A 19092-nucleotide genomic window follows, 5' to 3' on the forward strand; every position below is an offset into this window, starting at 1 on the left:
TACATCCCAGATTGGAAAAGAAATTGTGGACTGAAATATACAGTGTTGTATATATTCCCTTTAAGATTGGAAAGGCCACTAGGAAATGGAAAATGAAATAGAAAATTGAATAGGCCTGGTTTATATCAAGAGTGACATGAAGAGACTACACAAACCTAATGTGAATGAAATTTCTCATTCCCAAAGCTGTTAGAAAGATTATTTTTTGACCTACTTCATAAATTAGTATATTTGAACTTCAGCTCATTACCATTCCAAAGTAGCAGACATCTCTGAGTTTTCAGAAGTAAAAAAAGAACACTGGTGCTTGCTTCAATAATGCTTTTTATTTTTACTTTTTTGCAGCATTTATTTGCCACCATAACTGCTTTTTAGTTTATGGTTCTTTGGAAGAACCTACAGTGGCTAAGTGGTCCCGCATCATCCATTTGTCCACCTTGGTTTCTGTCTTTATATGTGTCCTTTTTGCTACATGTGGATACGTGACATTTACTGGCTTCACCCAAGGTAAAAGGAGAGGGGAGGTCTTACTGCAATTTGGTATTCACACGAAGTGGAGCTATCATTTCTCATCTGGGTACAATTACAACCAACATTCTACTTCAGACTAACACTACTTCTTCTACCCATTTTCTCCTCTACCTTCTTGCCTTTCCACTGTTTCTGTTTCCTTATTTTCTCCTATTTAAACTGCTAAACTTCAACCCTGACTGACTGGTTCAGTGGGTGGTGTGTCATCCCATGAACAGAAAGGATGCAGGTGTGATTCCTGGTTGGGGCACATACCTGGGTTGTGGGCCAAGTCCCGGGTTGGGGGCGTGCAAGTCATTTCTCTTGCACATCATTGTTTCCCTCTCTTTCTCCTTCCCTCCCCCACTCTCTAAAAAATAAATAAACAAATAAAAATCTTTAAACTGCTAAATTTCTGCAGCCCATTCTCTCTCCTTCCATGCTTTCCTTTCAGAGCACATGAATTTTGGCTTCCTTCTCTACTACTCCACTGCAATTTTATTTTCAAAAACAATAGTAAGCTTTTACTCTTCAAAGCTAATAATTTCCTTGGTTCTGATTCTCACAGACCTCTCTGAATCACTTAACAGTACTGAGCATGCTTTCTTTCTTCCTATGAAGAAAAGAGCACTGCCTTGCTATCATTCACTCTGTTTATATATTTTTTCTGTCTGAATAGTTCATCTACCTCCTTTCTCCCCTATACCACCCACCCCTCACTAACTGGCTCAGGCAAGTTGCCTTTTTTTTTTTGCCTCTTAACAAATTCTCTAGAGATTTTTATTATTTTAACTTGTCCAAACTTTTTTTTTCATCTCCAGCCTCTTGCCTACATTTCTACTTCATTGGCCCATTCTTGCCCTAAACACAAAACATTATTCCCACAAAACCAGCCCCTTCCCTCTCCCCAACCTCACCCCACTGTCCCACACCAAAGTTCTCTTTTCTTCTATTCACGAAGCCCAACAATGGAGCAATCACCTCTTCTCTTCCTTTGACCCTCGCACTCACTCATCTATGTAGTATAATATACAGAATATGCTGTATAGCATATTCTGACAGCCTGCTAACTGCTATGATTCATGTATATCACTTGCTTTTGCAGGTCTATTATCTCATTTGACCTTCAAACAACCCTATGTAGATAAGTGGAATAACTAGCTTTGCCTCCTGCTTAAAACACAAAGAAAAGTGACTTGCCCAAGCTGGCTGGTGAGAGTGTAGAAACCAAGTCTCCTGATTTCCAGTCTAATTTTACTTTTATTTTTTATTGCTGCCAACCCCATTTTCATAAAGTATGACACATTAAAAACTGTCTCTTAGACTTCCTCTCCTCTTAGGTTTGTTTTCTGATGACGCTGAAAACTGGGTGGATGGTGCATTGTTTCAAATAGAGGTTAGAGGTGTCTATGATTAAAGGCAGATATTTCTCAAGAAATAAAGATGGCTTCAAAAGAGAGTGATTAACATGATTTCAATGCAGTAAAAATATAATACAATACATGTATACACCATTAGAGTGCAGTAATGAAGTACTTTGAAAGTCTTGATAAGAATCGTGTTTCAAAATATTGCCACGTATCACTATTTTTGCCAAGATGAATGGCCTTGTAGGTTCCAGTCAGTATAAAACCTTGGTTTGTAAATGCCTTCTCTGTAAAACATAAACCCTTTTCTTAATCACACCTTCCTGGTGTTTTTATCAGTGGTAATTGCTCAGATATAATTAAATCTTTATATAACAAAGCTGACAGGTTGGTCTAGGTTTGTTTTTGGCTGTTTTTCCCCCTAGCTATAATTCCCTAAAATACACTTCAACTAAAGCTAAAATAAGCTGACATTGTTTCTTCAGGCCATTTCACCTTAGGCAAATCTGGTCTTGTTTGTGCAAACTGTGTGCTCCTTTTCTTTTCCTTTCAGTAGTTTAATTTCAGCTTGTGAGGAGGCAGTAAGATCTCTAGATTGTTCTTGACATTCCCAGTGACTTTTGAATAGGTCTCAGGCTCATTTTTGAGTGAAGGTTAGTGAAGGGGAGCTTCTGTCCTTTTTCCTTAGAGTGCTGGAACCATTTCAATCAACCCTGAAACAAGTCTCTGCCCCTGCTGCTTTGTGGTTTAATCCCCTTCTGCCCCAAAGGGACACAGAAAGTAATATACATTTGTTCTACAGTAGGAGGAAAGAAGAGTCACTTAAGTCTTAGGAAGAGGCAGGTCATTTAGCTTTTTGATGAATGAAAGTACAAAAGGATTTTTCTCTTTTTAAACAATGTCATAGTGTGTGACTTTGATCTAATTTTTTATTCAGTCTAATGAAAACTGTGGCCAAAATTTTAAAATGGACACACATTACATTGAGGAAATAAACAAACTGAACTATTTTTTGTTTCAGCGTTTGGAAACTTTTTGCTGACATGTCTTCTGTGCCCCCATTAGATCCAGTATTTCTTCATAGGTATATGAGAAAATGTAGTTTCTAAATAAGAATTGATTCATGGCATATATGCTCCATCATTTAGTTTGGAACTAATGAAATATACTGCTCTTCCATATTTCCACAGTTTTAAATCAGTGCATTTACACTTGGATTCATGGGAGATAATGTATGTTTGGAATTCCTTGCTGTGGCCCTGAATTTGTGATTAAACCCTGTAGTGTGATACACAGGAAATTCAGCTCCCCAGATGCAATGGTCCATTCTTCCTTTCAAGATTGTCCTTGATCTATGAATAGCGTTTCAAAGGAAATTTGTTTATTTTAACAGACCTTTCTTTTAAAAAAATAATGAAGTCATTTACTTACCAGAAACAAAGACCAGAAGCAAGTTTATAAAACCAATGCACAAGAATTTAGGGAGTTGATTCTGGTGTAAGAAAACAATGGATAAAAGTACTTTTCAGAAGTTGATATAAATTTAAGCAAATCTACCAAAATAAACAATGAGAATAAAAGAAAAACTATTAGTGATGAATTCATCTTCATGTGGTTCATGCACTAGTTTTAATATCAGTCAATAATTATATATTACTGAATTCAAAATTATATTTAGATTTGGCAATCTATTCTATTAATTAAATTAAATGAAGTTTATGTAGCATCACTGATATAATAAATGTTCACTATCTCCTTTACTAGATATTTATATCAATATATAGCATCTATTAAATAAATCTATCTTATATCAATCTCTAGGAGACTTATTTGAAAATTATTGCAGAAATGATGACCTGGTAACATTTGGAAGGTTCTGTTATGGAGCCACTGTCATTTTGACATACCCCATCGAGTGCTTTGTGACTAGAGAGGTAAGCACAATTCCTTCCCAACACTTTATGTAGGGAGCTCTCTATTACATTTAATTTAAAAAGATTTGAAAATAGTTTGAATTTGTAAATTCTCAAGTGCATGACTAGCAATATATGAAATTTTCTTTTCAACAAGTTTAAAGATAAATTTATATTCAAAGTTTACAAGATATTTTTTTCTAAAGTTAGGTTTGGTTTAGTTTATATTAGCATAAGTATAAATATTTATACAACTGCATTCCAAAATGAATGCCAGCCTTTAATAGAACCAAACTAAGGAGTTTAAAAAAAATTCTTACAAAGAAATTAAGTACTAAGGTTTAAAATATGTTTTACAAAATTATCTTTTTGGTAAGATATTTTATGATACAACATGTATAATATTAAAGGCACCATAGAACAGATTCTGATCCATCTTGTTATATTTTTAAAACTAAAATATCTTATTTTCCATGGAAAATCAAAATTCCATTTAAACCATTTGTTTTATAGATATACTTCATTTATATGTTTGTATAAATATATTTATTTGTATTTATATACCATATAAAACAATATAAATAGTTTTGTGTTTGTTTGTTTGTTTTTAAGTCAACTCCCAGTTATGTTATATAGTCTGTCTGTATTTGTGGAGGATGATTAGGCGAAAGAGAACTAATCCTTTCTGTGTAAAATTAGATAACATGGCTTGTCCAGAGTCCCTTATGCAAGTTAGCTAACACTTCACTGTACCAGTTAGCAAAAAACATGATCTTGCTTCACAGTGGTTCTTTCAGGAATCATCCTGAAAAGGGACTATTAGTCTTAAGATCCGCTCCTAGAGCCTGTTTATGCAGTGTGCCATGTGAATGGCTCTAATGTGTGAAGTGAAATGCCTACAGAGCATTGAATACACTAACTAACTAATGGACACTCTTCTAAAGGCAGATCAGTGCTTACCTTATGCCAGTTGTGGGGGTAAGAACATGGGATAAGAAAATGTTCTGCACTATGAATGTCTTTTACAGTTAGCACTTGTCTTCACTTGCAGATGTATAACTCACTGATCAGCTCTCCACCTTGAACATAAGGGGACCTGGACTGAACTTCACTTTATGTATATCTTTTAAATCTAAAATGTTGCTAGCTAATGTTGGATACCGGAAATGGTTTTATTTTAGCTTCTGCCAGGTACTTGAGGTTCAAATCCGATCTGCAGATGAGCAATAACAGATGGTGCCTTCTCACATAGTTTCTGGGGAACTGTTTGTGGACAGTCTGAGTCACGCCACCTGCACAGTTTATGTCTTCAGTACTTGGAACTTGCATTTCCTTTCTAGCTGCCATGACAGGAAGACGGAACTAAATCAAGATCTCTGCCATCATGGCAATTACTGGGCAGAGGAACCTTGTATATATCCCTCACCCATTCACTTCCTTTCTCTTTTCCTTCTTTCCACACACACACACTCACACACAAATACGCAGTTGGCATAAACACAACCAAAGCCATTTCTATTTATAGGTGAAATAGCCAGCCATATACAAGGGTGCCCAAAAGCCTGTCTCACCAGCCTGACTCACTAGTGATCTTTCACCATCACGATTCTTTCCTAAAGGCCTCTAAAAGAATGAATTTGAAACAAGATAGTATTTGGAAAGATACTACCAATTGTAAAACCGTAAATGAGTAAAAGTTATTAATATCCCCATTAAACTATTAGCAGACTTATGGTTGTATTCATCTATGGGAAATGTTACTTAGTTACCACAGTTATTTATCACAGCTTAGAGAGATAGCTTTGTTAAAGTCTCCCCGCCTCTGGCCATCTCCTACCATTTCCTACTCTTGCCTCATGGTTTTTCCACACATCCTTTTCAGGCTGTCTCCTCCTTGTCATTCATAAGTATAGTTTCTGTTCTTACCTGTTTGCTTTTTTTTCACAATGTTGCCCCATTTTATAATTCTGCTCTAAATCCTATCCATGTTTTAAGTCTCACCTCAAGCCAAGGTAGGACAAATACATTTCAGGAATCCTGTTTCAGGGAGACAGAACTAGATAAATAAAGCTTCCTCTAGTTCAAGATTCTATTTGATTCTTTTATCCAGCCATAAATTGACTACTATTTGTTTTATTAGGTTGGTTGGATCCCTCCATTAATATTCTTAGTTAGAATATTAATGTCTAAGAATAGGAATCACCTAGACATTTTCTCTTTGCCAATCATATCACAGTGTAGGACATATTCAACAGGTAACTGTTGATTGATTTCCTAACCGGTATACCAGTGAAAAATAATGATCAACTTTTCTCCATTTTTGTTGAAGAAAGGCAAGGTAAAATAGATTTAACTTGTATCAAATAGGATTTAGATTACATAACATTAATTTCCTGGTAGTGAAGGATATTACACATCCATTAATATTAAAGAAAATTTGGAAACTCCTTTCTTAGAGGTCATTCAAATAATCTAAATAGCATCTGTTGTTGTCTTAATGGTAACATTGTTGGACTCAAGGAGGAAGGATAGGCAACTTCCAAAAGTCTCTCTTATGCTTCAGAAATATATTTATTCACAATTAATATGCAGGTGCTGCCTTTCTAATATTCAACAAAGAATACTTGTTATTGATGTGTGTATGTCTATGTGTAAGTGCTTTGGAGAAGGTAGAACATTCATATGGCTTAAAATTTGATCGGTAGTATATTATATACTCCTAAGTGCCAAAATATAAAACACTCTCTTGATAAATCCTGAATGTGTCTGAGAATCCCTTTCTAAATATTCGATTTTTTACAGTTTTAAGTTGTATTCCCTATAATAGTAATTTTTCCTTTTAAATAATTTATTGTTTATGTTTTACAGTTGTACCAATTGTATACTCCTCCACCCAGCCCACCCCCAGTTCCCACAGTGTTGGGAACTGTTGTCCCCACACTGTTGTTCACATCCATGGGTCATGCATGCATGTTCTTTGAGTATTCCCTTCCCCTTCTTTCAACCAGTCTCTACCTCCTCTCCCCTCCTTACAGCTGTCAGTCTGTTCCATGTTCCATGTTGCCTCTAATTCTATTTTAGTCATTAGTTTGCTTTCTTCATTAGATTCCACTTTTAAGTGAGAGCATATGGTATTTGTCTTTCATTGACTGACTTATTTCACTTAGCATAATAGACTCCATTAAATAATCTATTTATTTGACAGGTAGTTGCCAATGTGTTTTTTGGTGGGAACCTTTCGCCAGTTTTCCACATAATCATAACAGTGGTTATCATTACCACAGCCATGCTCGTGTCATTGCTGATTGATTGTCTTGGAATTGTTTTAGAACTCAATGTAAGTGCATTTAAAGTTTTACTTCTCCCATTCTAAACATCACTTTAAAAATGGTATTCACGTTTAGCATAAGATGCATTTTGCCTTAAAAAGGTGTCACTTTCTGAAGATAATTTAAAGTATGTTTGTTATGTTATAGTAACTATTTATAATGATGACATTATGCACTGTATGGGACTATACACTTTTAGAACAGTGGTTCTCCAATGAGGGAACTTTTTTCTCTCCTTTCCCATGGGGCATTTAGCAATGTCTAGAGACATTTTTGATTGTCATAGCTGGGTAGGCAGTTGCTACTGGCATCTAGTAGGTAGAGGCAAAGGATGCTGCTAAACATCGCACAATGCCCAAGACAGCCCCCATGACAAAGAATTATCCAATTCAAAATGTCAAAAGTGCCAGGATTGGGATACCCTGATTCAGAGCACTTTTTCACTTTCATTTTCTATAATACATAGATATTACTAAACATAACTGTAAATTAATGCATCTGGAATTTCCTTGCCAAATAAAAATAAGTCTAGAGAGATTCATTAAAATATGTGAATGAAGAGAGTGATATCCACACCCCACATTCACTTAAAATGGCCCATGTTCTTTTCATTTAAAATCTTTTTTCTCTCTCTAGAAATTTCCCTTGTAATCTCTATTGCTACCTTCCAAATCTACATTCTCATTATATCACATCTGAATTAATACTGGCTTTTTGCTTCCATTAACACATACTTAATTTTTCCTTCCAGTTTATCACTATCCTGCTTAAAAATCTCTGCTTTCCTACCAGAGCAAGCATAAGCTCTGTTGCCTCTATAATCTGACCCCATGCCTTCTATGGGAAGTTATTTACCATTTACTCAAAACTTACACTCATTTCTAACCAATGTTAGTTTTTGCCTATGAGTAAGTCATGTTGGTTATTTTATTCTTTGACTTATGTTTATTATTTTCTATACCTATTATTTTCTTCTTATTTCTGTCCAAATCTTACAAAGAATTAAGGTCCAGTGCAACTTCTAACTCATTTATTCATTGAATAGATATATACTGAATAATAACTATGTGCCATACGATAGAGATACAATAATGGGAGAAAATCAGAAAGGATCCATGCTTTCATGAAGCTTACAGTTTCACAAATAAACATGCAAGTTCAGCTGCTCTATAGGCAGTAAAGAAGACAGAGGGATGTAGATGAACTCCCAAAAGACATTTTGAGAAAAGATTTACAGGTCTTGGTGACAGATTCAATTGGGAAAGCAGAGAAACTCCTTGGTCCTACTTTGTGGAACTAGGATAATGATGCTATTCGGTGAGGCATGAATAATGAATGTCTCAGAATCACAGCATTTGTTATTCAAGAACCACGGAGAGCTGACTTTTACAGGTGAAATCCCACATCGTCATTTACTCACTCCATTGAGAGGTGAGAGATAGGTGAAGGTATTGTCAGTGCCCACGACACTGTTCCTTCCAGATGCCATTTGGATTTGAAGTTCCAAACAAAAGTAGTGGAAGGTTCAGTCAGGAACACGCTATTAAGGGTTTTCTTGTAGCAGAGCATATGGAAAGGAGGGAGTAGACAGCTTCCCAAGCCACATAGGGCTGGGCAACTATCTATTCCACCAACAATGGAATGAACGCTCATGGGAGATGGATAAAATCAAAGGTAACTCATACCTACTTCCCAGTTTTGCATAGGCCAAAGTCTAGCAGCTTCACTCAAAATCATTCCATGTTCCAACCCTGATCTGTGTGAATGGATGAGTGTCACCTTAATGTACTAACTTGATTTATGTATTATCTTATATCATGTACTGTTTAGACTGTCCATAAGCTTTTCTTCCTTACCAAATTATAAGCTCTTTGAAGACAAGAATGAATTTAGCTGCTGTCTCCATCCTCCATGGTATCAGGCAGAGCACTAAGAACATAGTGCTCAAATTACTTCATGGGTGATTGCCCCTTGGCACCATGTGCAGGAACTATTTCTACAAATGCTCCTGGACATGAGACATTGTTTGGTGCAGCACCAGGAAAGAGGGCTTTACAAAAAATTGTTGGTGTTGACAGTAATAGTAATCCTTGAAGTATGCCGTGAAGATGATCAATATAATAATTGACAGCTGTTATTTTTATTAAATACTTTTGAATTTTATTGTTGTTCAAGTATAGTTTTCTGCCTCCCCCCCCACCTCTCCCCATAGCTCTGTTGTTTCTTATTTTGTGAAATGTCTCACTTGAGTTCACATGTCTTTTTTAATATTGTAGGATTTTGATATGAAAGAATATATGTTTATCAACTGCCTGACCACTCACCACTTTTTGATAGCCTAACAATTTTTTATTCCCTTCAAGTTCACCAAACCATACGCATATTGCTTATTCTTCAGGAAAGCTTTATTTTTGTAAATGTTACCATTAGTTTCTGCTCATTGCTAGCCTCCCTGACACTTGAACAACAAAATTGTAAGCATATAATCTATTAAATATTCTTTACTGCACTTATGTTGACTTTTACAAATGAAATCCCAAGTCAGTATTTACTCCATTGAGAGTTGAAAATTTTTGTGGTTAAGACAGAATTCTGGTATTGTAATCAGAGAATAATATTTGGCAAATATCTGTTATAAAGTCAAGATCTGAGCTGGCTGTAGAGGACTATTTTTGAAAATTTAATATGTGACTGTAGCTCCTTAGCTTTTTAAAAACTTGTGTATGTAGACATTCATATAAAAACAATTCAAGAGGAGTGCTAAATTGTCTGTTATGGTCTAATAATCCAAGATGATCACATTAGTTTTAAAGTACTTTGTAGCTTAATAAAATCTAGGATCACCTTTCTCTTTCAGACTACCTGCACACATGTTTTCCCAATCAAAAGTCTTCTGGTGTGCACAATAACATATTCAGGTCTTTATTAAGCCCCCTTTGGTGTGGGCATTTGCCATGTCTCATAGAGCCACATCAAGCATCACTTGTCAGTAATTAATGCAGGCTGGATCACGCAACACTTTAAACGTAACTAAAGCATGCTGTGTTCCAGTTCAGAACAATTATGTGAGGTAACCTGTATTGAGTATTTACTCTATGCCAAGAGTTTTGCATACATTATCTTCCTTAATCTGCATTAATTTTACAGATGAAGAAACCGAGGCACGAAGTGATTAAATAGGGTTATACTAGTTGTAGGTGGCAGAATAAGATTTGAACACAGGCTTTCAGACCCTATAGCCCACATTTTTCATCCTTATGCTAGCCTGAGGTTTTCTAGATGTAGGCTTTACATTATGTAAAATAAGTGTGTTCACTTCTCTATTCACTTTTAAGTTAAAAATCTATGCATTGTGTTCACCTGTAAAAGTAATCAGTAATATATGTGGATAGACTTTAATAATAGGTTAAAATAAATACCTTGAGATGAAATAAAATGAAACTAAAAGTTTTTATCGAAACAAATAATTTTTTATTTTTTTTATTTTAATTGTTGTTCAAGTACAGTTTTCTGCTTTTTACTTCCATCCCTGCCCACCCCCCCCAAGCCCTGCCCACCTCCCTCCCATTTCCACCCCCGCCTAGTTTTTGTCCATGTGTCCTTTATACTTGTTCCTGTACACCCTTTCCCTTTTCCCCTGAAATTCCCTCCCCTCTCCCCTCTGGTCACTCTCAGCCTGTTCTCTATTTCAGTGTCTTTAGTTATATTTTGCTTGTGTGTTTTGTTGTTTAGGTTCCTGTTATTTTAACTAATAGTTTTATCTTAATTAATAATTATAGCACTTTAAGATTTCTTTTCTATTGTGGCTCCTGAATCTTCACTAAGAATAACGATCTTCACAGATGAGATGCGTAATAGAATCAGACCTTCAACTTGCAAATTAGGAAGACGCTGTTACTTAGTGTAATAAAATATGTAGGATACATTACTCAGGGTTATGTTAGTTATTTAATAAAACACAAAACCTCATTTAGAACTTAATTTCCCTCTTATTTCATTCTTTTCATGGCAGTAGACAACAATGATGTAGTTTTCCAAAGCTAATGCACCCTCGATGTTAAAGGATTCATTCTCGAAGCAAATAAAATAAATATGTCCCATTCTTGGTAGCATCTCACACCAATGTTGCTATTAGAGAAAAGAGGCATCTGCGTTAATTGGGCCCTGTGGGTTCCAACTTGCAGCAATACAAAGAGAAAAGATGAAGCAGCTGGTGCCTGAGGCCAGAGTAACCAGCCCAACAAGCACTGTGTGCAGCTCACAATGGAAGGGGAAAAGCAAGCCAGTGACCCAGGGAGAGCCCAGATGTAGACATGCAGTCATTAGACTGAGCAAGCCATGGTCCAAGCTGCCAGGGCCCTCCAGAGCTCAAGTTTCTTTTTAAGGAACAGGAATACATTTCATGAGTCCAGACTGACTACAAAGTAGAAATTTAAAGGAGGTATAAGCATTCTTTTATTTAGTTTTCAATCTCGTGACTCATTTGAGAGGTATCTATTAAGGTAGGAGAATTCAGATACTTTTCAAATCTGTATTGCCAGTAAAAATCTTTAACAGCTTCTGCTATTTCCCTGCAAAATGCTCTGGCATCAATATTGTCATTATCAAAGGAGAGTGCTCTCCTGGCTTTCTAAAGAAGGCTATATTTTGTTTCTTTAATAAGCCATTATGGTATTTCTGTCCTGTCAAGCCATTTCTCAAAGTATTCCAAGGCCAGTGGTATATTCTCAAGCATGGCTACATTAAATAGAGCAAGTAAGCTAGCTTCTATATATAAAATACAGTAGATGGAACTGTTCTAGCATTTTATACTTGATCTTGGGTCCTAACAACAACCTCTAGCAAGACTAAGCTTTCAAATATTAAGAAGTAACTGCTATCTAGACAAGATACCCAGCTGGACTTCTTTCAGTACAAACATCAGCTATATAATTTTCCCACTAATTGCTACTTTCTCAGTTCTTAAGAATTATAATATAAACAGAACACCCATTGCTTTGCATTGCCCAGCAAATTAGGTTTGGAACCATCCCAAAATGCTTTGTAGCTGGTGGCAGTTTTCATCCTCATAACACTTTTGTATTTCATACTTCCAGATGAATTACAGTTTGTTCCTATAAAGAGAAAAGACTTGCCCCATACACACATATTATACACACACACATATATTTGTGTTTTAATTACCTTTGTAATGTTTTCAAAAATTATTTTCAGGACATTAAAGAGTAATAATTATAATGAACACAGACTGAGTCACCCAAGATTTCTCCTAATTTAGAAAACAAGGTCAGTTTCCAGTGTCATGACAGAGTTCAAGGAATCCATAATGCATTTAATTCTGGTCGTATGAAAACTAATCCTTTATACTTATGTACCTTTGTGGATATTCATTTTTATTCTGGTGCTATGAATAGCAAAATTATATTGTCTATATATTTTAAATTAGAATACAATTTTGTACCTCTTAGTAGCTTCTCATTCTTACATTTCTGACTATAGAAATATTTTCCATGAAATGTGGTCTGTCCTATTCTTCCCCAGATTTTTAGACACTGCCTGGCTAGTCTGATTTTATCATATGTCCCTCTTAATAAGCATTTACTGTTTTGTAAATTTGCCATTTTTGTAAAAATTTTTAAAAATACATTCTTGGAATCATAGTTGTAACAATTCTGGTATAATGAGGATGGTACTTATTATAAAAGCCAGTAATTTTAGTGAATGTTGTCTTTAAAACTATTTTTAAGGCCTAAAATGTTCTTTCATATCATCCAACTTTAAAATTACTTTTCTGTAATTTTCTAAATTACCAAAGTTGTGAAAAAAACTTTCAAACTTTTTGAAAAAATAATTTTTTAAATCACAACATAATGTGTCAAAAGGTTTTCACACATTAGGTGATGGATGTATAAGGGTTTCATTATACTCTTCTATGTTTTTATATATTTACAAATTTCATAACTTTTTCAAATATAATATAATGTACATTTTATGGAAAGCTTGCTTTTAATTTTAAACCAGTATCACATTTGCTATCAAGTGTATATTATAGAAAAACCCTTGTGTTTTATGGCTTAAGAAAATATTCCTTGTCATATAATTATATTTTATTAATGTCTGTTATATTTTGTTTAATATATTATATAATTAACATTTATTATAATTACAAAAGTCAAGTACCTAAAATTCTTTAAATTTTAACATTATTTTGTTTGCAAACATTCTAGGGCAAATATGGAGTCCTCAAAGGAAAAGTTTCTTTTCTTTTGAAGTAAAAACCTCTTGGTATTTTTATGATAGATGACCCTGCTCATAATTCTCAATCTGACATTTCCCCTCAGGTTGGATTTGCCCATGAAGTACTGTGGGAGAGTGTGAATGAGTCACAGCCGTTTAGTTCTGCTGTCAATTTTCTAGGATAATTAATGTGTTCAGTTTTATTTGAAAGATGATATAGAAATGTGATTTCATGCTGAGTGCCCTTGGGTTATAGTTTTCCTTCTCGTATAGACAGGCACCTACTTTCATACACACTCAGGTGAAAATGAAAGACAATATGCCCTATATATTTCCAAATAGTTCCTTCTCATGCACAATGACAAATAGGCTTCTTAGGTCTGAAAAACATAGTAGAAAACACAGAAATTTGAAATGAAGAGTGTTAAGGTAATATGATATAACTGAAAGTATGGAAAAGTTCAAGAGTTTGCCAGAGGTCAGTCTTACCATCTTTTTTATTTCCTGTATCATATTCTGATTCTTCTTTCTGGTCCATTATATTATACTGTTATATATATTTTTACTCTTATTTCACTTTTCTCATTTGTAAATATGCCATCAGTAAAGAAAAAAAGAACTGTTCCTAAGTTTTTCTTAGAATTTTTTTTCCTTTGATTGTAGTTAACCAATCCCATACAACTTTTAACATGTACAATGACAAATACAGTTCATAAATGTTTTTAAAAATTGTCCAAGGAATGTTCCAGCCGATAACATTCTTGTTTTCTCATTTCAATACGCAGGGTGTGCTCTGTGCAGCTCCACTAATTTTTATCATTCCATCAGCATGTTATCTGAAACTGTCTGAGGAACCAAGGACACACTCCGATAAGATTGTGTCCTGTGTCATGCTTCCCGTTGGTGCCGTGGTTATGGTGGTCGGGTTTGTCATGGCCATGACAAATCCTCAAGACTGCACACATGGGCAGGAAATGTTCTACTGCTTTCCTGACAACTTCTCTCTAACAAACATCTCAGTTTCTCACAGTCAACTGACAACTCAACTTTCAGTTGTAAACGCTAGTACCTTTTAATGAGTTGACTGATTTTTAAATATGTACATTTGCATAGACTTCTAAACCACACAATAACATGCACACACGTTTTAGTGTCTTTATTATAAAATTATTACTTTGGCATTTATTAAGACTTGGCTTTCTTTGTTCTTTAGTTCATTACAAAAAATAAAGAGAAATAGAAAATTGAATTTATTTTATCTTAAGCTGGGGCAAAATAAATATTTCATTTCACCAACTGCTGCACTAATCTTAATTGCAGAAGGAAAGTGAAGCCTTTGACATTTGCTGTCATCCTCTCAAAGCATTATTCTTTTATTTAATATGTGAGCCAAGATATTCCACTTTCAAATAAGTGGATGTTTGGGGCTTAGAATTTTGTATATGTGTCCTTCAGGAAACAAAAAAAAACAACAACCTGGTTTTTGTGTTTTAAAGTCTATAGAACTGAAGGAAAGAGAAGGGAAACTATTAAGGAATGTAAATATTCCGAAAGCGAACTGAAGCTGTCCTTTACAATTTCAACCGCATCCTTTGTATGGGAAGCGAATCCCTGGAGAAATGAGTCAATTCTTTGCCATGTTAAGAGTATGAATAATAGACTGGATTTACAGAGTAAAATGTGTGAGGAATTGAAATCACCTCCCAACTTTTGATCCTTTGAGAATATAATGGTAGTGCCATTAAATAAATTATAAAACAGGACGGGAAAACTCACAAGTTATTCAGAGGAAAGAGGCCAGCAGATCATTTTGCATCGGCTCTAGACCTGTTGAATTGAAAATGCTGGCAGGAGTATCCCACTGGAAGCTGAACTTTCAGACAAGAAGCTTGCGAGAACAATCAGAGCTGCAGAAGAGGCATCCTCGCTCCTTCAGGGGGTCCTCAGAGAAATTCATGGTATCTGCTATTGACTGGATTCTCCAGAAGTAGACACTAATTTGATGCTGGCATGCAAGTATTTATTGGGGATCATAGCTCATAGGAGAGGAGGAAAGCAGGATTAGGAGGTCAAAGTGGAACTGCAGTACAGGCCAAAAAAACCTTAGCCAAGTCCACGGGGCGTCTGGAGCACACCTGGCTCATCAGAATTGTCCCTCCTCAGGACCAATAGCAAGGTATTAACATCGCTGCCTGTATCAATTCATAAAGGTGAGCTCCAGTGAAAAGAAGTGCCTTTGGGTTAAGCAGCTCTTTGCAGCTAAACAAACCATAAAGGAACTGAGAGCTGGGGCTTTCTGCTGATCACTGGGGGACCACATGCTTCCTTGTAGTGGATCTGGTACACACAGCTGTGCCCACTACAGCTGACCTCAGTTTTTAATTAGGACTTCCTATACAAGATCTGTCTGGAAAAAGTCCAACCATTGTTAATATAATGAGAACAGTTCGCATAACATTGACGTAACCTGGCAGCCAAGGAGAGTGGACTGGAATGTACACGTGTGAACAATGACAACTTCACTGTACTAGTAGTCAGTGGGAGCAGTATATTTCCTTAAGTGAGCACGTGTACTGTGTGGCCATCAAATTCAAAATGACTGAGTGAGTAGAGCAACGAATCTGCATCAAATTTTGTATTAAACTTGAACACTCCTCTGCGGAAACTATTCAAATAATTCAGAAGGCCATTGCTATGGACAACTGGTGACTGGCAGCTTCATCATTACAATGTGCCTGCTCATGAATCATGTCCCTCTCGTGCAGAGTTTTTTGGTGAAACATCAAATAACCCTCAGGTGTTTCAGCCCCCATACAGCCCAGATTTGGTGCCCTGTGACCTCTGGCTTTTCCCAAAAGTAAAATCACCTCTGAAAGGGAAGATAATCAGTGAGATTCAGGAAAATAAGATGGGGCAGCTGATGGTAACTGGGAGAACTGTGTAAAGTCCCCAGGTTCCTACTTTGAAAGGGACTGAAGCATCATTGTCCTATGTACGTTTCTTGTATCTTATATCTTCTTCAATAAATGTCTCTGTTTCTCTAGTTACATGGATGGATACCTTCTGGACAGACCTCATATCATGAGTATTTCATGTCTTCATAGCTATGACAATCTTTTATTTTTTTAAGTTTTTTTAATTTATTTTTTTAAAGATTTTACTTATTTTTAGAGAGGGAAGGGAGAGAGAAAGAGAGAGAGAGAAGCATCAATGTGCGGTTGCTGGGGGTCGTGGCCTGCAACCTAGGCATGTGCCCTGACTGGGAATCGAACCTGCGATGCCTGGTTCGGAGCCGGAGCTCAATCCACTGAGCTACGCCAGCCAGAGCTTTTTTAATTTATTTTTTATCCTCACTCGAGGACATTTTTTCACTGCTGTTAGAGAGAGAGGAGGAAAGAGAGACACACACACAGAGAGAAAGACATCAATGTGAGAGAGAAATATTGACTGATTGCTTTCTTGTACCCACAACCTGGGTATGTGCCCTGATAGGGAGTCAAACCTGTGACCTTTTGGACTATGGGAAGATGCTCCAACCAACTGGGCCACACTGGCCGGAAATCTTTTATTTTTTTAATATTTTTCTTTTTTTTTTCAATTATGGCTTACATATGGTACCATTTTATATTAGTTGCAGGTACACAGCATAGTGGTTAGACAATCGTATACTTAACAAAGATCCCTCAGTATTACCAGGAATCCTGGCACCATTTTATGACAACCTTTTAAAAGTAACAAGAGACTTTGGTACCATCTGGGTAGCTACCTTATATGAATTATTGCCCAAGATTTTATTTCTCACCTTTTTCATTTGCATTTCAATCATGTTGACAATCCATAGCATATTAATTACTGCCAAATACTGAGACAGTATCACAAGCACAGTTTCTACACACATGATGTGTTTGTACAAATCACAGGCCAAAACCGCCCCACAGGAAGTAGATAAAGGATAGTTTCACAACAGGTTGAATAAAGTGGTGAGAGCTGAGTCATCCCGTGTCTCACATTGTAAGAAAGGCCTATTGAAAGCACAGGAAGCTGTGCCTTAGCAGGAAGAACCGTGCTCAAGCTTTGAGTGGTGAATTTGCTTTAATAAAACTTTGCCAACTAAATTAATATAAGTTCTATTGCTTATGTAGACTTTCTGTATTTAATTAGTAGGTTTGTTTCTATAGTTGTTCAAGAAACATAAGGGTAAGTGATTTGTGCCTATTTTTAAATTGATACATATTTTGGTAAAATAACAATAAAAATTCTTTCATTCCATACTGAGGGAATGTAAGAAAATTTTTTCAACCACCTAGCTCTACATTAGTCAAAATTGAGAAACACTGACCTACTTAGATATTAGATAAAATCATGAGAGATGAGATTTCCAAGAATGTACAAAGACAAGCGCGTCAAGGATAACGTAATTTAGCACTTAACCGTCTATTATCTGGTACTCTCGATTGCTGCAGAGACATTAACCTTGACTCTTCAAGTAAGTCAAACGCTCCAGGTAGGAAGTGAGTGCTACATTAATGCATAACAAATATTTGTTCTGTTTTCATGTTTTACTTTTGTTTGGGGTTTTTAGTTTTTGTTTTTGTTTTGCCCCAAATCATCTGGAGAACAAGAATACCTTGGATGCAGTTGTTAGCTACATAAATTGCCAAAATCTTTTAAATTACAATAGAATAAATCTTAGAAATTCACATCTATTTTGCAAGAATATTTGTTTCTTTATTTTACTACCACTCAGAGCTTCAAGAAACCCTCAGTCTATTTTCTGCTTCAGTTTAACGAGATTTCCAGTGAAACTCACTCCTTCCCTACTAGTTCTTGCCCTTAACAAAGCAACTTATGGTTTTTAAACCAGTTTTTTAAGGTCTTCTACATTTGAATTTATAAAGTGCTTCTTAATTTAAAAAAGAGGGGAAGAATAATATCTTTACATCCTAATGTAAACATCTAATAATACATTTCCTTTAAGGATATAGATTGAATTGCATCTATATAATATAAATTGGGTCCCTGCTCACACCACTTATAATGGGATCTTTAATCTCAACCCTACTTGAACCATCTTCAAATATCAAAACAGGTAGACTGCCTTGCTTTCGGCTTTTTACAACACTGTAAAGTACTAATTGTTGCCTTTTGTCTTTCTTAAAAGTCTCTGAAATCCAGGTTATCCAACTAAGAAAGTTCTGATTACTCCTCTCCTGCAGTCATTACTGCACGCAGCTACTCAATTAAAGACTAATTTACAAGGGAGGACCTGAAAAAAAAACCCAGAATAATCTTCTGGAGGTCAGACCCCTTGTTGTACACATTTCCCCCGCTAGGTAAGTGTTCTAGGAACTCATCTGTGCCAGTGTACCAGCTGGTGTTGTTATGAGAGGCTGCATTGGCTTCAGTCAATTTTTTTGAAGACTCATTCAACACATTTGTCCATTTCACATGGGTGATTTACCAGTACACCTGCCCACACCACTCTAAGTGTTCAGCAGTTTTTGACCAAAAATGGCATGACTCCCATGCCCTATATTTCCTATCCAACCAATCTCACCCCAAGTAGCTTTTTTGGGGTCTTCCAGGGTGAAAAAAAGTCCTCAAAGGGAAATGTTTTGCTGATGTGGAAGGGGTGAAACAAAATACAGCAGAAGCACTAAAAGGTATCAAAATCTACAAGTTCAAAAACTGTTTTAGGCAGTAGAAAAGTTGTCTTGATAGGAGAGTACTTTGAAG

The 19092-nt window shown here is 35.8% G+C and overlaps 1 protein-coding gene across 3 annotated transcripts in view; it reads left to right on the forward strand.

The window, feature by feature from the left end:
* SLC38A11 (solute carrier family 38 member 11) overlaps positions 1 to 15818 on the forward strand; it is a 46713-nt gene extending 30895 nt beyond the window's left edge. For 2 of the 3 annotated variants that reach the window (XM_045825326.1, XM_045825408.1), the window contains exons 9-12: positions 346 to 507; positions 3699 to 3811; positions 6996 to 7127; positions 14142 to 15818. In XM_045825326.1, coding sequence (XP_045681282.1) covers positions 346 to 507; positions 3699 to 3811; positions 6996 to 7127; positions 14142 to 14432 — 698 coding nt within the window. In that variant the 3' untranslated portion in view covers positions 14433 to 15818. The remainder of the gene's footprint in view (positions 1 to 345; positions 508 to 3698; positions 3812 to 6995; positions 7128 to 14141) is intronic. The other variant, XM_045825503.1, reaches the window with a different exon arrangement.
* The last annotated feature ends 3274 nt before the right edge of the window (positions 15819 to 19092 follow it).

The sequence above is a fragment of the Phyllostomus hastatus genome, unplaced genomic scaffold (genome assembly GCF_019186645.2).
Source record: "Phyllostomus hastatus isolate PE091 unplaced genomic scaffold, TTU_PhHast_1.1 phas_contig_1, whole genome shotgun sequence".
In the NCBI taxonomy this organism is placed as follows: Eukaryota; Metazoa; Chordata; class Mammalia; order Chiroptera; family Phyllostomidae; genus Phyllostomus; species Phyllostomus hastatus.